General features: G+C 43.0%; 1 protein-coding gene across 6 annotated transcripts in view; it reads left to right on the plus strand.

Moving 5' to 3' along the window:
• TNIK (TRAF2 and NCK interacting kinase) overlaps positions 1 to 23,196 on the plus strand; it is a 410,885-nt gene that overhangs the window by 76,510 nt on the left and 311,179 nt on the right. For all 6 annotated transcript variants that reach the window (XM_089910873.1, XM_089910872.1, XM_022572342.2 and 3 more), the window contains exon 2: positions 16,295 to 16,360. In XM_089910873.1, the coding sequence (XP_089766999.1) occupies positions 16,295 to 16,360 (66 nt within the window). The remainder of the gene's footprint in view (positions 1 to 16,294; positions 16,361 to 23,196) is intronic.

Consider the following 23,196-nt stretch of genomic DNA (forward strand, 5'->3'; position numbering starts at 1 on the left):
ACAGTACCCTTCAGTCTCAGGCTCCTGCCCAGTAGACCTGCCCAGTAGACCTGCGAACTGGAATCCTCAGGACTCCCTTAACTGTTTTTTCCTAAGCTCTGGAGCTGAGAAAGCCCCAGGTCTGCTATGAATTCCTTCTCCTGCGGCTCATGCTGGCGGCCCCTCCCATGCCTTCCTCAGCATTTTCCAAGCCGTAGGTACCCTCAGCTTAGGTACCTTACCATGACCACTGCCTGAGCAGGCAGAGCCAGCTGCCCCCTTTATCTCTCTCCTCATTCCTTCCATTAAAACTCCATCCTCAAATCCTATAAAATGGAATAAGCTGAACATTATTTTGTAGTGGCCCTAATAGGCAGTTTTGTCCTTCAAGGGTGGCCACCCTTGAGCGTGGGTTCAGGAGTGGAAAATTTGTGATGGGCATGTTTTATTTTTGTACTAATGGATAACAACCCAACTTCACCCTGGCAAAATTCTTTCATGCTTGTGTTTCATTTCAACTTTAGTACAACCCTGAAAGGCAAGCAGGGAAATGGTATTCTTATTTCTACTATATAGGAGAAAAAACCAAGAACTAGAGAATTTCAGTGGATTTGGTCAATGTCAGAAAAAACTGTAAATGTTGAAGTCAGGTTCAAAACTATGATCTTCTAAACCACAGTCCTTTCATTTCTCTTCATTTATATTACATTTGTTTTCCTCTGTTATTACTAATTAGACATGCTCCTTAAAGGAAGCTCATGTCATGATATCTGAATCTTCTATAACACCAGACAACTCAATTTTCATTCCATTTTATATTAGGGAATTATTAGTATATTATTAAACGTTAGTATACTCTTATCGTTAGTAATAGTTTCCTCATTTAGTGAGGACCTGTTAGGTATCATGCTCCTTGCTGGGTATTTTCCACAAACTTTCCCTCATTCTCACCATAATTCTGCTAAGTAGGTTTTGATCAGTACTTTTGTAACATCATTCTTCACTCAAATCACCTGGGATCTCATTAAAATGTTAATTTTGATTCAGTAGTTCTGGGCAGAGCCCAAGATTCTGTATTTCTAACCCCTCCCAGGTGCTGCGGACGCTGCTGGTCATGGACCACACTTTGAGTAGCATCTGGTCGCTAGGTGAAGAAACTGTGGCTGAAAGAGATTAAGTAATTTTTCAAAGATTACACACCAGGAAGTGGCAAAGCCCCACTCAAACCCTGATCGGTTGGTACACAAATTACTACTCATGCTCCCATGTCACACTACTGATGTGTCAGGCATCACTGTTAAACATCTTGGGAGATCAGAGATAATGAAGACATAGACCTTGCTCCCTGAAGAGTTGCCTTCCAGGGCAGTAAGACAGATACATTTCAGGCAGCTTTGGGGATGCAGTTTAATGTGGAGTTTACACTAATGCAATGTTGGGAGGGTCTTAGGTGTGAAACATGACTTGAGTTGGACCTCAAAGGACTAGTCAGACTTTGACAGAAATGGGAACAAAGGACTTTCTTGACAGCAAGAACAAGAACACAGAACGTAAGAGCATCTTCTGGGCCTGGTGAGCAGTTGGCTATAGCTGATGCATGGAGACAGGCTGCCTGTGCTTTAAAGATACAGCCTGGGGTTGGATGGTGAAATAGAATAGGCCAGGGGAGCCACTGGGGTTTGGGGGAGGGGTCTACAATAGGACATTGTACGTACTCAGGAGATGGGCCCTGGTCAATTTAATGTGATCTAGTTGTTAGTAATCCACTGCCCATAATATGCTGTTGACATCTCCATAGAATTCTGTGGCCAGTTACAGGTCACTTACTCCACGGTGGCCTTTACTATTGTTTGTATAGGGCCATCTTAATAAAATCTCTTTGCCGGTGGCAATAAAGGATATATTACTTTTTCCCCCCTTTCCAAATTTTTCTAGGCTATGAAAATGCTGTTTTTCCATAGACCAGTAATAAACATTCTTCTTAAAAGAAGCATTGTTCCTTTGGTAGCAACTTGTAATGGGAAAAGTGGAATATAGATAAAAATGCAATCCTGGTCTGAATGGAGACCGGTTTTTCTTTGTGTGAATAACCAGTCAGGTTGCCACGGTGATGCTGATATTATAACTCTTCATGCCAGCAGTCAGAGAATGTTGCCCAATTAGTTATTCTCAGCTGCTAGGTTACCTTGACAGTGGCTCAAAAAGCAGGTTTTGAGTTTAAAGGCACTCAAATGAGCATCAGAGGACTTGTAGTTCTGCTGTTCTCAGTGTGGTAGTAGGACTACAAGCCCCAGCATGCCCTGGTTTAGTCCATACAGGATGTGGTCAGCCACGAGAGCGCAAACTCCATTTTTCAATTCGGTTTCCCCCACCCTCCTTAGTAACAAAGGGTTCCAAGGACTCCTGTGTCACCAGTCAGCTTTGTAAGGGTTTTCATTGTTTCCAGGGCTGCCTTCAGATGTTGCAGGTTGGAGACAGTGGGGAGAATGTGCATTTTGGCATTGGACATTGATCTTATGTAGGTTACTCTCTTAGCCTCAGTTTTCTCTCTTGTGAACAATCTACCTTACAGGATCAATGCAGAGATCAAATAAAATAATTTTTGCAAAATGCTCTGTACAATGTCTGTGGTATAGGAGATACCTAGTAAAAAGTGATTCTTCTGAGATATTGTTTCAGAAATCGTAAAACATTATACAGTGAGATTATTATTATCGCCGTATTTGGGTCATTTCTGTCAGTCAGAACAGGCTAAGACGTGCTGTGATAACAAATAATCTTAGAGACTTAATACAACTAAAGTTTATTTCTTGACCATGCCACATGTCCAGAGCCCGTCAGGAGAGACTCTGTTCATCAGCTACCCAAGGATACAGACTAGAGGAGGCTTCATGTCCACATATGCTTCCATAGTTATCAAAATATCTCACACTAACAATCAAATATTCCCTCTGAAAGTGGCACATCACTTACGCTCACATTGCGTTGGCCAAAGCAAATCATGTGGCCACACCCAACGTAAAGAGGGGTGAGGAAGTGCCATCCTGTAGTGTGCCAGTGGAAGGAGAAGAGGAATATCTGTTGAACAACTATAATATCTGCAACCTCTACCAAAGCAAAGGCTGATGAAGAAGAGTACTTTAAAGAAGTACTGTTAGTTTAACACAAATAAATAAAAATATCTGAACAGTAAACTTCAAAGTAAATGAATTAGAATTCAGCTGTATTGGACAGAAAACCCTAAATATTAGAGAGTTTAGGAAGATATAAGTTTATTTCTCTCTCAATTTAAAGAAGTCCAGATATAGGCAGTCCAGTGGTGGTACGGTAGTTCCATGGCCATCAGAGACTTAGAATCATTTTATTGTTCTGCCATAACAACCTAGCGTGAGGCTTCCATTTGTAAATTCACCTCAGGGTCAGAAATGGCTGCAGGGCTCCAGCCATCACATCCACATTCCAGGGAGCTGGAAGGAGGAGGTTGGAGGACAAAAGAGTGCTTCTCTCAGCTAAGTCAGCTCCATTTGAGCAACCCTTCTGAAAGTCCCACACAACAATTCTGCTTACTCATCACTGACCAGAACTTAGTCACATATTCACCCCTAGCTTCAAGGAAGCTAGGGCATGTAGTTTTTGATCTGGGTGCTTTGTCTCCCAAATAAAATTGGGAGTTTTTGTTACTAAGGACCAAAGGGAGAATGGACATTGGGTGACACTGGGCACTTCCTGCTCTAGTAACTTAAGATGGAAGCTTTGCTTAAGCATGAATGAGAAAGGAAAGATTGCTGTGTACCCTATCATTTTCTAACCTGTGCTCCACAGAACACCAGTGCTTAGAGAGACACAAGGGTCCCTTAAAAAGTGTTCTACAGCCAGACAGGTTTGGGAATGTGGAAAGCTTGGCCCTCTCTTGGAGATTTCCAGGGCATATTAATACATTAAAGGCTCTGAGAGGCCCCGCAATAAAGAAAGAGCTAAATTGCTAACCTTTTAAACTCGGTGTTCCCAAACCTCTTTGACAATGGAAATTCATCGCCTTTGGAAGTCTGGAGGGACACAGAGAAGTTTAGTTTGAGCTTCTTGGATTTGCAAAACTATTTAGACCCTTGAAAGGATGGTCTAAAGCCCCCATTCAAAAAAGTATCCACCCTGTAAAACAAACAAACTTGTATATCCTTAGTGCTAGCCTAGTCATAGGGACAAAAGCCTTGAAGAAAAAAAAGAGACCAGATGCCAGTGAAGCCTTGTCAAAAACAATCTGTATAAGGGTTGTTGTTAACCAGCCATCTGTGCCATTAGTGGCGACACCAAGTGATGCACTGGGATGGGCTCACACTGCTGTCTTCCAGATGACAGGCGCCTGCCCCAGGCTGATGTTGATGGGCTCTTGGCTGTTTCTCCATGGCTCTTAGCCGTGCCGCCCCTCTCTGGAAGTGAGAGTCATAGGGGATCCAGCCAGCCAATACTAACCTCCTCATCCCACAGAGAGGGCCTGTTGTCCACTGCACGGTTGCTTATAGGTGTGGGGAGAAAGGCCGAAAATGCTTTCAAGCAAATGTGTGCCGTTGGTCTGTTGGAAGCAGGCGGTAAATGAATACCTTTGGGGGAAGGGTTAAGGCTCCTTTTTCCAAAATGGAACCTTGGATGCTTTCCTAATCTTTCTTACTTAATTATTTAGGTAATCAGTTCTTGTCTTTAAAGTCCATCTGCTGCAATTGCTCTCTTTTTTCTTCATCTAAGCATCTTTGAAAAGGCAAAATGCCAAAATCTTTGCTAGTCTGGTTCCCATCATTTCGACCTCGTGTTGCTGGAAATGCCGGAAAGTTACCTTGTCCTGACAGGCCTAGAGAGATCCCATCTTTGCATATCTGTAAACTGTATGATACATTTCCCCAAACAGCTGTATAATCTCTGAGACAACTTGATGGTGGGAAGGAAGGGGCCGGGGTGGGAGGCCTTTACGTACATATTGACCTTTAAAGCAACTTAAATGTTTGAGCTGGAACAGACTGTGGGAGAGTTGAGGCAAGTCCTGGAAGGTGGAGATCCCTTCCTTGTCCAAAATCTGCCATGTGACCTAGTATCCTGGAGAATTCTCTCCGGCTGCTTCATGAAGTTATGTGCCTTTCCCTGACTGCAGTTGTGTTGGAAATTTTCCCTGAAGAGAGTGGTGGGTTCTGTTTGTTCCGCATGTGCACAGGCAGGTTTGTGGCCACAGCTCAGGGACTCCAGGTCAGGAAGGGTGAGACGGGCTGGCTGGGAATCCCAAGAGTTGACAAAGGATTACAGTACCCAAATCAGAATAAATTTCCAAATTACATTATAAGCCTTTCTCAGCTCTCTTTTTAAATTTTTTAAAAAATTTATTTATTTATTTATTTATGGCTGCGTTGGGTCTTTGTTGCTGCGCGCGGGCTTTCTCTAGTTGCAGCGAGTGGGGGCTACTCTTTGTTGCGGTGCGCGGGCTTCTCATTGCGGTGGCTTCTCTTGTTGCGGAGCACGGCCTCTAGGCGCGCAGGCTTCAGTAGTTGTGGCACGTGGGCTCAGTAGTTGTGGCACGCAGGCTCTAGAGTGCAGGCTCAGTAGTTGTGGCGTACGGGCTGAGTTGCTCTGCGGTATGTGGGATCTTCCCAGACCAGGGCTTGAACCCGTGTCGCCTGCATTGGCAGGCAGATTCTTAACCACTGCGCCACCAGGGAAGTCCTCTTTTTAATTGTATGTTCCTAATTATGCATGCCCATTTTTCCGATATAAGCCAGTAAACAACCATCAACAATTATGTAGAATTCTTTGTTTTTTCTTGTAAGGAAATACAGTTGATCCTTGAACAACCTGGGTTTTAACTGTACAGGTCCACTTATAAGCAGATTCTTTTCAATAAATACCTACTACAGTACTACACCATCCATGGCTGGTTGAATCCATGGATGCAGAACTGTGGCTACACAGGGCCAACTGTAAAGTCATACGAAGACTTTCAGCACCCCTAACCCCTGCATCGTTCAAGGGACAACTGTAATTTGGAACTAAGCTAAATATGAGTGTGAATATACAAGGTCTGTGAACTGAGAAAAGTATATTTTGAAAAATCCCATTCATCTATGCTGATATGTACTTGTGACCTAGTAAATTCATTGTTTCAATGATATCAACTTGGCGATGTGTGATAAATCTTGTTACATCGTTTCTGGGTGTGAAGTAAATTCACTTCTCAACACAAGCACCTGGAATTTACACCTGAATACTGGTGCCTACATTCCCCCTCCCCCCAGCGCCAGTTCCTGCTCTCTTCCCTTCTAGGTCCACTGTTTGAAAGACAGTGAGTGATTACTTTGGTTTATCAAAGGATTTTACTGAACACAGAGAAAGACTAAAAGTCAAAGGACTTGGGGTCTTGAACTTAATCTGCTACTAACTAGTTGAGACCTTGGACACGCCACCTTAACTCTTCTTTTTGGAAAAACCTATGATTTTATGAGTATATAGGACTTGCCTGCGCCTCACTTTGTTCTTCTGTAAAAAAATGAGGAGAGGGATTTTACTGATACAATCGCAGAAATCCCTGCTCCAGATGTCAGAGATCTTATCGTAAGGTGGCTTTTGGTGGTGGAACTGGTGACACCAGTGGGGACATGATTCATCCAGCAGCTGTTTATTAAGTCTATAATTTATTAGGTCTATATTATATATTTATATTAAGTCTATATTTATTAGGTCTATAATGTCCCAGTCATTGATCTGAGTAGTGGGGGCACTGCAATGAACCAAACCAGTATGTCTTTCCTTCTTAGAATTTGCATTCTATGATAAGGAATTATTAACAAACACTTTTGAGTACTTACATTATGCCAGACATTGCTTTAAATGTTTTCTATATATTAATCATTTTGTAGTAATCCTTGGAAGTAAGTACTACTATTATCACTCTTTTACAGTTGAGGAAACTGAGGCACAGAGAGATTAAATAATCTGTTCAAGGTCACAGCTAGTAAAGGGGAAAGCTGGGACCAGCGTCAGGCTTTCTGGCTGTAGTCTGTGGTCTTAACTACTGTGGTTTACTGCTTCTCACTGACAATTGATTGGTTAACTTAAAGTACTCAGTGTTCATCCTAGCTGATGGCAAAGTAAGAAAAAAAGAAACGGAAGCTTTGGATGGAAATCTCAGCGCCCACTTGGTCTCTGTGTCTGGGACTCCAGGCTCTGATGGGAAGGAGGGGCATCGAGCAGCTGTGGCACATTTTACTTCCGGGTCCCCAGCCACTTGCCTGGTTGCCTCTGCCTGGTTTGAGGTTACTGGCCCTTCTCTGGCTCCATGGTGAAACTGCAAGGCCTTCATCAACCCCACAGCCCCAAGTTAATTTCAGCATCGGCCATTTGTAGAGAAGTGAGAAATAGTGATGGGCTTGGATTAAAAATATCTGGATTTGAATTCTGCCTCTACTACTGACAATGCTGTCATCTTGGGCAACTTTTTTTTTTTTTTTTTTTTTTTTGCGGTACGTGGGCCTGTTACTGTTGTGGCCTCTCCCGTTGCGGAGCACAGGCTCCGGACGCGCAGCCTCAGCGGCTGTGGCTCACAGGCCCAGCCGCTCCGCGGCATGTGGGATCTTCCCGGACCGGGAAACGAACCCGTGTCCCCTGCATCGGCAGGCGGACTCTCAACCACTGCGCCACCAGGGAAGCCCATTGGGCAACTTTTAATGATACCAGCAGCAAGGGCAATAATAGCAGTAGCTTTTTTTGTTAAGCACTACTGTGCATAAAGCTAAATGCTTTGTGTATGTTGTTTCTGATCCTCTGAACAATCCTCATGGGATGTATGTTTTTCCTCACTTTGCAGTCTGGCCTTGGCTGCTGTTTCTACCACATACTATTTAACCTTGAGCAAGTTAATTCCTTGAAGCTTTTGTTTCATCATCTGGAAATTGGGGTTAGTAATATCTACTTCCCACAGTCGCTAAGAAGATTAAATATGAAAATGTATATAAAGCATTTAGGCCATTGTCTATCCCAGAGACGGTGATAATGACCATTATAGGTTAAGGTCTCACCCCTATTAATCTGAAGAGCCAGGTTTCAGATCTCATTCTAGAGGCTGCTTCTTGAGGACAGGCGGGAGATGCAGCATCCCGAGTGGAGCAGGTGAGCTGTGGCAGGCATGGGGAAGCTGGTCCACTGCCGCTGGCTGATGAATATGAGTAGCCGGTGGAACTGGGACCCGAACAGGAAGTGGGGAGGCTCCGGTCCCCCTGACCCGAGGGCTAGCAGCTACCAGTATTGAGGGCCGTGTCCCTTGAGGTTTGGCTGGAACCATGTCCAGAACCTGCCAGAGTTAGTATTGGTAAAAGGATGCCAATACTGTCTAGCCAAGCACAGCCGTAAGGGGCAGTGGGCATCCTGGAGTCAGCCTGCACTTAGCATCGCCCTTCCCAGAGGACAACCAAGGACATGTGGCATTGGGGAGGTGCCCAGCTTGTGTGGGATACAGCCTTGCAAAGACCGCAGGCCAAGCGGGACTCTCCCATTTTACAGATGGGGAAATCAGAATATGAGAGGTCAAATCACACTAGCAAGGAGGAGAATCCCGACGTGAAATCTAACATTTTTGCACCAATCCTCTGATAGCTCCTCAGAGCTTAATTTATATAGATGATCAAGTGAGAAAATTCAGCAACCAGTGTTTTATGTTATTTTTGTATGTATTTTTTACTTGAATTATCTGTCCCATTTGAGAGGCATGGCTTGGGCAGTATGTTAATGAAGAGAAATCCGGGCTGTTTTGTAGATCTCCCAGGAATATGCTCTCGGAGCACTTTTTTTTTTTTTTTGCGGTACGCGGGCCTCTCAGTGTTGTGGCCTCTCCCGTTGCGGAGCACAGGCTCCAGACGCCCAGGCTCAGCGGCCGTAGCTCACAGGCCCAGCCACTCTGGGGCATGTGGGATCTTCCCGGACCGGGGCACGAACCCATGTCCCCTCCATCGGCCGGCGGACTCTCAACCACTGCGCCACCAGGGAAGCCCTCGGAGCACCTTTTATTTTTCCTGCATGTCGCTTGTCATTGTAATTTAATGACTGTGTATGTGTAGTTATCTGCTTATGTCTATTCCTTCATCAGCCTGGAAACACCAGGAGGCAGGGCCAGTGTACCGCCTGCTTCCACCCCAGACAGTAGGTGCGTGGGAGGGTGCCGGTAGCGCCCAGGGACTGAATAAACCCCATTGTGCAAGGCAAGACCTTTCGCTCCTCAGACCCTCACGTTAGGAGGGAAGGTCAGTGAAAAATGATTCGAGGGACCTGGCCTGGCTGTGAGTGCAGCACGGACTAGAATTGGGGGTGCTGTGTTGAGTCAGCACGATGGTTCCCAGTGCTCTACTTACTTTGGAATAACGATGGTGTTGAAAAGCCTGAAGGCTCAAGATAAATATGGAAAGTTCTCCTACTGTTCCTGTTTTCTTTGTCCTGTTTTGCTTTTGTAAGCATATGCTTGTCAGTTAGGGCTGAAACCGAACAAATCAGCTACTAAATATGGTTCTAAGAGAAATAACATTTTGGTCTTTTTAAGGCCCGTGAGTTTGGAGTAAGCACAGTCTTTTAGCAGATGTCAGTAGGGAATCTGCGGGGTAGGCAGTCATTCTGGGAGCCTTATCAGCCGTCCATATTCTGCGAGGGTTTATTTCACCCTGACGCAGAACTGGTGACCTCAAGTGAAAGATCTGGCACAGAACGGCCAGGTCTTGAAGAAGGGGAGTTTGGGAGAAGGGTTGTCTAGAGTCTGTACAAGCTCCCAATTTCTCTCTTGATTTCATTTTCAGAGAAGGGGGAAAGGGCTGTGAAGGATATGTATCATCGTTTATGCTGCTAAGGAAGTAGTTATCCTAGTTATATATTTAGGTTTGGCTTTTCCAGTCTTTGGGATTTAGTCCAGAGATGTTATTTAGTATTCCGATAAATCCAGTGTCATTCAGAGGACCTGGAAGAATTAAAGTATAACTCAGTGACTGGGAATATTAACTCCTAGACCTTAAATCACTCCACCCTGCTGAGAAGTCAGACTTGAGCCTGCCAATGCCACCTGAATTTCATCAGCTGATAGACGAGAGAATTTATTCCAGCATCCCAGGAGCCCCGAAAAGTTAACGCGTCTTTCCAAATGTCTCGCTGATTTCTAAAGAGACACTTGTTTGTCCATAAATATCTGACTCTGTTTGTTAAACATGTGGCGATCTTGGTTAATAAACAATCGGTGTTCTTTTACTGGCTTTATGAGTTGAAAATATTTGAAACACACCCTGAATTTTTCTGCAGCATATTCCTTGTGTATTAAATGAATTCTTTTTTCAAAGGGGAAAAGAAAAGGAAGGAAAGAGGTTAATATTTATTGAAGTCCTATTAAGTATCAGGCCCTGAGCTAGTCTACACACTTTCACAGTCTTCCCAGTAACCCTGCCTGGGACATACTATTGTTCCCTTTTTAGAGACGGAGAAACTGAGACTCAGGGCAGTTTTGAAACTTGCCCAGGGCTGGAGAGCTAGCAAGTGGAAAATCAAGGGCCGGGAATTCTGATTCTGTGAAGCTGATGGGGTGGTGATTGGTTAAGGGCCTGGGGTTTGCAGTCTGACCCATCCTGGCTCAGCCACCCATTGTTGGTGTGACCTCGACTTAGTTCTTACTTTCTCTGAACCTCCGTTTCCTCCTCTGTAAAACAAAGACGAGGACAGCAACCACTTGATAGAGTTGCGATAATTAACTAATCTCTCCATGGAAAGTGCTTAGAATAGTACCTAGCACATAAGTGCTCATGAAATGTTAGTGATTATTGTGATTTTTATTATTATGATTAATCAAATTTGCCTTCATCAGTAACTTGCTGAAAAGTTACATTTTCTTTCATGCAACAGCATGTCTTTTGATATGTCGTTATATTTCATTATGAAATAATGTAACCTGCTCTACCATAGAATTAAATGTTCTTTTCAGCCTCTCAGCAAAGGTTAAGATCTGAATAAAGGCATGTGTAGCCAACAGGGATTCCTGACTTTGGTAAATGTCAATGATTTGCTCATTTCTCCTTGGTGTATGTAACCTTCTTCCATGCTGCCCATCCCGGCTTTACGACGAGCCTCTAAGCAAACATGAGAGGGAGGATTAAACTGATTCTTTTCTCTTACCCTTCCTGTCTTTGGAACATGATCATTAGGCACAGTGTCTTCTTGTTGCATTGCACGTGGCCGCATCCTGACAGCCTGTCTTCTCCACGTACCGGAGGCACAGCTTACAACAATGGCCCTTATGAATTTTCTTTAGAGCTGGGAAGACCACAGGAGCTTATGCATGTGACAGTTTTGTGCGGTTGGGAGCCGGGTCAGGGGAGTGAGGAAGGGGCAGTGGCTGGGACAGCTATGTCTAGATGGAAAAAGAAATGACGTAAGCTTGTTAGACCTTTGGCTCTACATTCTGATCCCATTTTTTGCGACTTCCTCTACTTATATTGTGGAGCATTGTGGGACATCAACCTTATTGAGTAAATAGTTATGTCTAGCAGTTGTGTGTTGGACGCCATGCTAAGTGCTGGAAACACTGAGATAAATATGCTCCGTGCTTGCTCTCAGGCCATTTGCAATTCATCAAGAGAGAGAAATGGAAGAGGGGACCTCACTGTGTGAGAGCGGTTATCATGGAGCCATGCACAACGTGCTATGGGGGCAGAGAGGCGGGGGCACTAGTTTGAGACAGGCTTCACAGAGGAGGTGTCACACTGGACCTTCAAGGATGGGCTTTGCCTCGTAGAGAATAGTAGAAGGAATAATCGTGGCAGGCAGACAGTATGAACCGAGGCAGAGAGACATGGCTAAGTGTGATGTGTCAGGGAACTGAGGTTTGAAGCGGTTGGATGTAGCACAAAATGATGGAACGTGAAGCTGGGAATGAAAACTGGGCCTAAGAATGACAGGACCTTGACTTTCAATTTGAACCACCTTGTGTAGGACTTTAAAGCGTGGTGTGTTGTGTTTAGAAATGTCTATTTTAGAAAGATTGGTGTGAAGGATAGCTTGAAAGGAGGAGAGAATTGATTGAAATAAACAGTCCCAGCAAGAAGATGGTGAGGGCTGTTGTATGAAGAGGGTTGAGTAGATGGATATGGTGGACTTCTGGAGATAAAATCCTTAGCACTTAGTGGACAACAGGAGCATGGAACCTTGGGCTCAGCCAACCTTTAAGGTATGGGCAGGAGAAAGAAAAATCTCTCTGAGAGACTGGATGATGGAAGAGAAAGGAGGGGGTGGATTTCACCAAGAGTGGCGATGCTCAGCAGTGTCAGTGCCTCAGAGGGAACAACCAGGACAGACTGAGAAGAGACCATTACAAACAAGAGATCAAGGTCATTGGTGAGCCACGAGAAATTACTTTAGAGTCCTGCAAGAATCGAGAACACAGCTGAATGCTTACAACATTCAAGCTATATCAGTATTCCCCAAGAAAGTCTCTGACATTTATATGCATTTGTGTAAGGGAATATTCACAAACATCCAGCTGCCCAGGTACTTGGATTGGGGGAGAGGGAATAGGGAAGCTTAGAGTCAGTGCTAAGTTCAAGTGTCCCTGAACAATAGCTCTGCCTTGTGCTTTCTAGGGTCTCAGAGAGCCCCCTCCTTGCAAACACCATGACTCTAATTGTGCCGTTTTGTCTTATTACTGTCAGTATACTGTAGAAGGTAGATGCTTGGAGACTTCTCTTCCCTCCTTGCAAACACCATGACTCTAATTGTGCCGTTTTGTCTTATTACTATCAGTATACTGTAGAAGGTAGATGCTTGGAGACTTCTCTTCCAGTTCCAAGTGGGTCCTCATTTCTAGCCAGGATGCTTGTAGTGGATGCCATGGTGTGCCACCCAGATTCCCTGTCCACTGCTGAGGTGCTCATTTCCACCTGCTGGGAGTGTAGGTGGCTAGCGATGGTTCTCACCTGGGAATTGTCCTCGGCTGAAGAGTGTCCCTTCACCCAAGATCATAACCTCTGGGATGGGGATGGGGGACAGCCTGCATGCAATGACTAGTCAATGGAGGTGGGGGAAAGAGGCCCCCATGCCTCAAGGTAGGGTAATTCTGAAGAGTCATCCCAACTCCAGAGCTCCTGTGGGAGCAGATGAAGTCTTTGTTCCACTGCATTGCATTGACTTCCTTCATCCGCTCAGTCCAGGCCTTCTTCAGTCACTCCCCACTGGCGTTATGAGGCACATCCCGGTTAACCCTCTGTGTAAATCTCGGTGATTCTCAGAGTCTGTTTCCTGGGGAACCACCCTTATTTGATGACTGTTTCCGGTTTGGTTGCTTACCCAAGGGGGGATGCCAATCAAACTCTGTAGTCCCTCTGACTTTTGCTTCTGAGCCCGTTGATGTGTCCAGTGGGAAGAGCCTCTCTCCCAGCAGCTGGAATGAAAGTCTTGGCATTGAACCCTCTTGGCTCCGACTGGCTGGACCAATATGCCTATGAATGGACTACTTGAGGAGAGGAAGGAACCTGGGAGTCAGCTGCCTGGCTCGTATTGAGACCTGCCCATTACATCCCAGCCCTGAGGAGAGGTCTGTGAGGTGGGGCGATCCCTGGGTGCAGAAGTGGGTCCCGCTCTGCACCTCCCTCTCCTGCCACCCTGCTTACGCTTCCCGGGCTCCTTACGGCAGCTGGTACTCACCATCCTACATCTCCTTTCTTTTGTTCATATTTTTTTTTTAGTCAAGAAAAATGAATGTTGAAAACACAATTGAGGGGCTTCCCTGGTGGCGCAGTGGTTAAGAATCTGCCTGCCGGTGCAGGGGACATGGGTTCGAGCCCTGGTCCGGGAAGATCCCACATGCCGCGGAGCAACTAAGCCCGTGCGCCACAACTGCTGAGCCTGCGCTCTAGAGCCCGTGCGCCATAACTGCTGAGCCTGTGTGCCACAACTACTGAAGCCCGCGTGCCTAGAGCCCGTGCTCCGCAACAAGAGAAGCCACCGCAATGAGAAGCCCGTGCACCGCAAGAAAGAGTAGCGCCGGCTCACCACAACTAGAGAAAGCCCGCGTGCAGCAACGAAACCCAATGCAGCCAAAGATAAATAAACAAATAAATAAATATTAAAAAAAGAAAACAACACACAATTGAGATATTTCAAGCAAATGTAGGACCTCTCTTGAAATTTGTTGCAGAAACACCACTGCGCAAACAAACTACTGGGAAGCACAGCTTAGAAACAAACAGCAGCTGCCACCACTTGTGGGCTACTTCTCCCCCTTTTCCTCATTTCCTTCTAATCCCATTCATAATAAAACCTGCTGCTCTAATGGCCTAGTAGTTTAACAAACACGATTTTTCTTTCCCATCTTCAGGCACCTCCCAGGTGGCCTTGACAGTGACTTTTAGCTCTGGGGTCTCCGTCTGCAGAGCTCTAGGTCCTTTTCCCATGTTTTCCTGTCTCATGGTTCCATCTGGGATGATGTCCACAGCTCCCTGACCAGGTGGGGCATAGCTGGAACTTCTGGACTTCTCCATCTGTCGGGACATGAGTCTGGAGTGGGGTTTCTTGCCTTCCTGTCTTTATAACAATGGATAATGCTAATTGCAGTCTTTGTGAGTGACTAAGTGCTTCAGCTGTTGCTGTTTTGTCCTATTTTTTTCTTTTTTAATTTGTTTTCTATGTGAGATCTTTGAAGACACAACACAAAGGGCTATTCTTGGGCCTGGTTTGCTGAAGACTGTCACTTTAAAGAGCTCTAACTTGTCACCTCCAACTCATTTGTCCCCTTCCCTGTGAAGAGCAGCCCCTCTCCCTTTAAATGCTACTAGAGGTGTGGGATTCCTCAGCTTAAAAATGATTCCTGTCAGATATTAGGTTTGCTGACTACATGCAGGTGTGGTGCTAGGCCCTCACTTACTCTTCCCCAGAGCTCTGCTGGGTAGATGTCCTCCCCGTTTTATCTGCGTGGAGACTGAGTTGCTCTCCCAGGGGAGAGATCTGGGATCACGCCGCCAGACAAGGCAGAGCTGGGGCTCGGCCCAGGCCTGTCTGAAGCTAAAATCCAGGCTTTCCCCTGCCTGATTCTCAGTCACCGTCACACCATATGGCAGTGCTCTGTAAACCTGTTGACTGGAGAGGGGAAATGCTTTTTAGGCCAGAGGCTGACGTTTTTTTCATTTGTCCCCCAGAGTTTTTTTTTAAAGTGAGTTCGTGCCTAACATTTAAAAACGAGATCTCACATGAAAGAAAATGTTCAGTTTTTCTTCAAAAAAATCTTCAGACCTGGCAAGACTGTGCTCATAGGTTGACATGACAACGATTGGTTCCAGCTGGCCCCCCTGCCCCGCAAAGGGGACATGACTTCCTCAGTTTGTCACAGGCCCCTGCGGCCCCCTCACTCTTTTCCGTTACTTGCCCAGCCTCTGTGGACATGGATGTTTGTGATTCGTGAGCTAGACCTTTAAAGAAATCATTTCTGTTCAGTTAGGAATCAGAGGAGGCCAAAGGCACTTTCTGTCTCTGAGTTGAATCTCATAGGCTTTGATTTTTCTCTTCGACTTTTGGGGATGGTAATTCGGTAATAATATCCACGATTATTGGATATTTATTGAGCGCTCTAACACAGCTGACTCTGAGGGTTAGCAGACACCTGTTCGGTGCTAAGAACTTGCATAGTTCTCCAGTTTCCTTTGCATTCTAGATCCTGCCCGGGACTCTCCAGGTCCTGCAGGAACTGGAGGCCAGGCCGCAAAAGCGTATTTAGCAGAGGCAGCATTGTCGAGAGGGGAGATGAATCCAGAGAAATACTTTCTGAGAGAGGAAGTTAGGTTGATTCCATTTTCTCTTGGAAACTGTTGACTTCTGCAGGGAAGATTGCCCCACAACACAGGAGCACTCCTTTCTGAACTGCCAGTGTTCGACACAATGAGCAGCTCAGAAATGTCAAACAGAAGAATCTTCAAAATTGGAACCCCTTCAGGATGGTGAGCCTTTCAGTTTAGCCCGAGGTACCTACAAGTGTATTTCCATTTGACAGTGAGAAATGCATTAATTCTTTTTTTAAATTGTTTCAACGAAGTCTTGTTTCCTTTTGTCTGATTTAAACACATCTCATAGAAATGTAAAATAGAAACAAATAGATTTTGACTCATTTCATAGCCGCAGCTGAATTAAATTTTAATGCTCTTTAATATTAACATATGAGAGCCCCCCCCAAAAGCTAAAGTTGTTATTTATTTGCTTATTTTAAATGCATATTTGCTTTTGATTAAGACGACGGCTAGAATATCGTTTTGACTTTTTATTGTTTATTTTCTTTCAGGATCCTGCAGGGATCTTTGAATTGGTGGAACTTGTTGGCAATGGAACATACGGACAAGTGTATAAGGTAAGTTCCTTGAGCTTGAACATGGCTTATGTGTGGTTTCGGTTCATGAATGCGGAATAGCAGTGCTGTCTGTTCTCACTCATACATGTCTCATAACAGATTTAAAATGACATAATATACTTGTTAATTGACTCTCCATCTTTTTAAATGTATCTGTAGTCCCACTACCTAAACCGGATTCTGGGATTTGGGCATTTCCCTTCATTATATATTATAGAGCTTATAGCTGACACATGCATTCTGATGGTGCATATATGAAGCTCTTTAAATGTTTCGTTTCTTTACTTTAATCACTGCCAGAACTGGTTTTCAAAGGCGCGAAGGATGCTATTTACTTCAGAAATTTAAGCTATTAAAGTATCACAGCTGGAAAAGTAGATTTGTTACTGGCCTAGGGCATGAGTTAAATGAATTTAGTGAACAATGTTAGGAGAAAACTGGCCACCTCACAAAGAAAGGCCTAATGGCAGCAACGACTCTTACAAGATAGGAAATACTTAAAAGTTAAACTTGAGCTGAGGAATGAAAAGTTCTTCTCTCCTTTTTACTAAATTTTTACTTACAAATTCACTCCAAACATGCTTTTAAAACATATTTTCTCCCAGAAAATGATCTGAAAAAGTGATTATTTAGAAAAGTGGGTTGATTCTCCTGATTATCAAAAGAAAATGGAAATTAACTTTTTGGACTAAAGCTCAGGGGGTTTTAGTGAATGAGCTATTGAAATAAATGCCTTCAAAACAAACCAACTGTTTCCACATGATTATTTCAAGGGAAATATCCGTCACTTTCTAGCGTGGTAGTGATATGGGATGGCATTTTCACTACAAATTCTCTCTTGTTGTTCTATTTTTTAAAAATTACTTCTTTGAGTCCTAAACTTCTCTAAGTTGATTAAAATTATTGTAAAAGTCATCCAGATTGTAATATTTCCGATTCTACAGAATGTCAAAAGTATATGTGTGTATATATATACATACATATACATATATATATAAATAAAAATACTTAGGCCTTTATTTACCAGGAGGTACCCTTTGGTGTCCACTCCAGGGGAAAATTTCTCTCTTGCAAGAAATGATTATTTCCTAAAATGTCAACTCCCTGCAATTAGACAGAATGTAGTCTACTCCAGCTGTTCACTTGACACTGATCCTGTCTGACACAAGAAAGAAAGGTGTCTCAGCAAATGCTTTTAAATACTTTCAGTGAAGATAATCAGGTTGGAAGATTGTGCTATTGCATTTTGAGAAGTTGGATTGAACTTGTGAATTAATGTGAGCTTATGAATTAAGCCCTCATTTATGTAGAGAATTACTTCTGATTCGCTGTCAATTTGGAGAAGCAACTCTGTATAATGCTGTTGGTTTTATAGTGCCATTCCATTGTCCTGTGCTTCCCACCTGTAGAATACACATCTGGGAGATGATTCACAGCTTTGTCCACTAATCTAAGAGGTGGACTGTATACACTCTTGCAAGGGAGGATAACAAAGAGATAAGGATTCTCAATTAAGGATGAGAATGTTTGGAAAATCCAAAATTAGCCCTAATTTCTTGTTACTTGAAAAAAAAAGAAAAGGAAACAAGTCGCAGGAGGTCTCAGATCTTCAGAGAGGAAAGAAATTGGCCAAGTACGTTGTTAACACTATTGTTCTAAAGGGTGCCCTTCTCTTAGAGGTTGATACAGAAATTTGGCTTCTCTCAAGCTGAGGGGAGACTGCAAAGATGGCCATGGTGATAACATTGGACTTTGAGACAGGAGGCTTGGTTTCTTTTACCAGCCCTATGTATTGTTTTGTGGTACAGCAGCTTTTCTGTGCATTAGTCAAGTGAGGGTGTTTGCTATAAATGTTTTGGGGACTTGGAATGATTTACCTGAAGGATTAATCCTCCATACCCAGTTAAGGGTTTGGTTTCTAGACGACCCAGATGATATTAGGTGGCACCCCCTCAAGAACAGAGACACCTGGGTTTTCTGGGTCACTAATCCAGTCCTGCTGTTACTCTGAGCCCTGAAGGATTAAAGCTTAATAAACTGCAAAACCTGAACTCAAATACACGTGAACCCAAAGAGAAATAATTTAGGAAGTGATTGTCCACATTATAGGTTATATTTAACTTTTATGGAATAGGTATATTTCTAAAATAGTGTAAACATAAATATAAATTTTAAAGCCCTAGGAACAGATATCTATACCAAAAAAGTCTGTGATAAATACTTTCTTTACATTAAATATTAAATCTTTGATTTTAATTTTTTGTAACCCTGGCTTTTGTTGTTCCTGGATTTCATAAAATGAGGTATAATTTTATGTACAATTATACAGATGTAGCCTTTCTTTTCTGGAAAGATTCTTATAAGTTTCTTTTAATAAGCTGTCCTAAGAGAGTCATAATATAATTTTATTTACAAGTAATTTTCAAGAAGTAGACTTAATTCAATACACAAAAAGTATATGTAGATATTAAGAGAGTATTTCTTGAAGTATATCTTCATATAAGCCACTTAAATCTAGATGTGGAAACATATTTTATATAAAGGTCATTAACAACATTTAGCTTTTCAAAGTTGCTTCTAGCCTTACTCCCAAGTCTAGCTTGGTCTGTCTCTCCTTGGAAGGTTAGATTTATCATTTTGGTCCCAGGTGGTCAAGTGGTAGTTCAGTATCTGTTTTTTGCTTTACTTTCTAGAAAGATTGCATAAATAATGAAGAGTAAAGAGGCTCTGTCAGGGTTTTTTATGAGGAAATCATCTTCTTGGGCCTATGGCTCCCATGAAAAAAATGAACCAACCAAAGGCCACATACCCGTTTGCTAAAGGCTTTGGCTATTTATTGGCATGCCACTTATTGGGACCTAATGGAATCCAGACACATTTTTGTTAAAATAGAGTAATTATTTTAATAGGTCCAAATAATTGTTTAATGTTTATTGCTAAAACACCATTAAATCTTAGCCACAGATTTAAAAAATGAATGTTAGTCTATCCTGTTTCTTTATTTGCCCTTTGGAACTGTATATTGGTTATTGCAGAGATGGAGATGTACTTTATTCTGGGGTGACAACGTGAATTGGGAATATGGTGGATTCCTCAGTATCTCTCAGGTTTCTCTTAAAACCTCCTCTAGGTTGTAAAGTATGAAGTAAAGAGGCCATATTGGTGGTTATAGTACTTGTTGAGAGAGAACGCTGTGACTGAGTGTGTGTGTGTGTGTGTGTGTGTGTGTGTGTGTTTTCAAAGGGTTTCATAGGTCCTTATAGGTCATCTAGCCCAATCATGCCTCTGCCAGCGTCTGTTCAGCCCATCCTTGATCACCTCCACTTGTGTGGGATTCATTACCTCCCAGTCATTCCATTTGCCTGCAATTCCCTTTGAATGTTCATTATCATGTTGAGCCAAGATTCTCCCTTCCTAAAATGTTTACCAGTTCAAGCTCCTTTCACTCCCTCGGAGCTATTTAAAAAAATAAATGTAATCTTCTTCCACAAGAACATAGTCCTTCAGATATTTGAAGAAGACTTCTCCCTTCTTCCCCCAAACACATACTTGTGTCTCCTCATCTCCAGTCAATGTAGCCACAGTTGCTGAATTAATTCTTCGTATGACTTAGACTTGAGGTCCTTCATTATCCTGGCTTCTGCCCTGAAACGATTCTAACATATTAATAAAAATAATCCTTCATACTTTAAAATAGTTTTCTATGTCATGAAACATTTTGTATGTATTATCTGATTTCTGATTTAATTTCAATAATAATTTCATGCGAATCTTTTTCTCACCTCAGCATCTTTCTAGTAATAGTTTCTTCTGTCTAGAGCACTTGCCCCTCAACCCTCTCATGGCTAGCTTTCTCTCCTTCAGGTCCCAGCTCAAATGTTACCTGCTCAAGGAAACCACTTTTCATCCTTGTATCTAATAGAGCCAGCCACTGCCACTGCCTCCCTCCTCCCAATGACTTTCTCTGTCAACTTGTTTTTTTGTCTTCATGGCATTGCCACTCTCTGAAAGTATTTTACTTCTTTGTTTATGTATATATTAAACAATTTAAATGCATAATAAGGAAAAAATAAGGGTAGGGACCTAGTCCGTCTAACCATCACTGTATCCCCCATCTGGTACATAGTAGATGGTGACCTGTGTGTGGCCCAGAATTGAGCTCTGTTTTCCTTGATAATTCTATTTATATTCATTCCCAGTTTTTTCAGCATTTCCCATAAAATGTCAGTCTGCTTACTTCAGATGTGCATATTTGGACAAAAGTCATCAACAGAATTCTCTCCCTGATTTTTATGGTAGGGGTGTGGATTTTATGTTAAATTAATTATTGATAATCTGTAGAAGCAAGACACATGCTGGAAATTTACAGATGAGGCAAATCAATTTTCTGGGGTTCACCCTCCTGGAAGAGGTTCCCAGAGTTTACTATGCAAAACAAATATTTGAGAAATGATTAAAAATATAGATTTCCAGGCCTAACCTCTCAAATTTTGATTCAGTAGTTCTGGCTGGGGTCCAGGAATCTGCACTTCTAATAAGTGTATGGGTTCATTCTGATGTTCAGGGCCCTGGGGCCACACCTCCAGAGACTCTGCAAAAATGATTGTAGATTATCCTGTTGTAGGGCCACTTGAGTGAATGTTAATCCTAATGTTTTTTTGTAATCATTTACTGTAGGGTTTTTGTGCCGACTCTAACATGCGTAAACTGAGAAAAGTAAAAATGCGCAAAGATCTGGACCTGAGATGTGATGCCAGCCAGTTCTGACATACTCATTCTGAGACTTGACTTTTGCTGTTTTGATTTGACATGCTTGTGATTACAGTTTAAGGTGGTTTCTGAGTAATTCAACTCAAGACCTGACAATTGATACGGTCAAAAACTGACCTGGCATAGACAGAAGAATCTGAGGCTGTTGCAGGGGATTTCCTTAAATCTATATATTGTGATCTCTTAATAAATTTTCTGTTGAAGTGAGACAAAACATTTTAATAGCAGGTTTATTGATAGTCTTGCTATGGAGGTGATTCTATGACATATTCAGGATGCAATGTAGCTTTTCATATTCTGTTCTAATGAATCATGAATTATACTATTCACTTCTTGTTTGGTAAGGAGTGAGTATGGGAGAATGTTGTGTTTCTTAAATAATAGTGGCATTTGTTTTTTAAACAAAAATTCAAATATAAAGAATACATTATTTCACATTTGTTGAGTGCCCGTGACAAAAGCCCTGTGCTTTGTGTGGGAAGAATGCAGAGCCAACCAAGGTGGTTCCTACTCTAAAAAGTGTGCAATCAGATTAACTAATTAGTTAATGTTTAGTTAGAATGCTTACTGTGTGCTAAAGCTTTTCCTATATGGTGTCTTAGTTACTCCTCATGATTTTATAGGGGAGGAAACTAAAGCACATTTATTAAACCACATTACCCTTCAAGGCGGAGTTTCTCAGCCTTGGCACTGGGTTGAGAAACATTGGGGTCAGATAGCTCTTTGTTGTGGAGGTGCTGTCCTGTGCATTGTAGGATGTTTAGAAGCATCCTTGGCCTCCACCCATGAGATGCCAGTGCACCCCGAAGTCCTGACAATCAGAAATGTCTCCAGACATTGCCAGCTGTCTCCTGAGGGGCAAAGTTCTCCGCAGCTGAGGACCACTTCTCTAAGCGTAAGAGAAAATAGCAAAAACTCTTAAAATTGACGTGCAAACAGAGACAGTGGGAGCGTAGAATATAGAGCAATATGAGTCAGAGTGGGGACCTGAATGAATTGTGGGAAGGGGATTTGGAAAAAGCTTAGAGGCCTTGGCATGTGCATATGTTGGGGTATAATTTAACATTTTCACAAGTGGATAGGAGTGTAATGGAAAGGACTTAGGAGCAGGACTGAGCTGGCATCCAGTCTGTTTCTGCCTCGTTCTAGTTTTGTGAAGATGGCCAACTTGCTCTCTGAGTAACAGTACTGTTAGTAATAGTACAGTGTAGGGTTGTTATGAAAACTAAAGTGTAATGTGTGTGGAATCCCTCAGCCCAGTGCCTGACACATAGTAGGCACTCAGCAACCTTTTCTTCTTCCCAAACACATGCACCAGGGGGAGCCTAGCTTACCAGCTGTTTCCTTGGTCTTGGTTTTGCAGAAGAGTTTCTGATGTGCAGGAAGCATTCATAGAAGATGAGGTCAGAAACACACACATCTTTGTGCTTCACCTTCTACCTTTGAGTTCTTGGTTTTTTTATGTATGTTCAGAATTGCATTATTTATATTAAATCCAACTCTTAATTCTTCTCTATGGCATTGGATGATATAATTGCCATTCAGATACTATAGTTGGTCTTTGTTTAAAGAAAGCCAATTTCTCAATAATTTGTAAGAAGAAGTAGATTATTAGAGGACGTAAGAAGAATTGGGTGTAGCACTCTGGGATTTTACTGAGGTGAGAGTGATTTTTAAATAATTATATATTTTACAAATTTTGGGGGAAGAATCGACAGTTTTTCCCCTTAAGATTGTGCAAGATCTAAGTAGAGAGCCCTTTTTATGAGATTCGTAAGGAGAGTGGGGTAGTAAGGACCTCACTTAGGAACTGAGGATCTGTCTTTATGGGTTTGGCTCTACCTCTAACTTGCTGTAGCTTTGAGCTTGCCATATCACCACTTAGAGCTTCAGGTTTTCTCATCTGTAAAATGAGGATAAAAATGCCTTTCCTGGGCTTCCCTGGTGGCGCAGTGGTTGAGAGTCCGCCTGCCGATGCAGGGGACACGGGTTCGTGCCCTGGTCCAGGAAGATCCCACATGCCGTGGAGTGGCTGGGCCCGTGAGCCATGGCTGCTGAGGCTGCGC

Source organism: Delphinapterus leucas, chromosome 4, assembly GCF_059928025.1.
Source record: "Delphinapterus leucas isolate spDelLeu-1000000601 "Yukka" chromosome 4, BTC_Dleu_Yukka2, whole genome shotgun sequence".
Classification (NCBI taxonomy): Eukaryota; Metazoa; Chordata; class Mammalia; order Artiodactyla; family Monodontidae; genus Delphinapterus; species Delphinapterus leucas.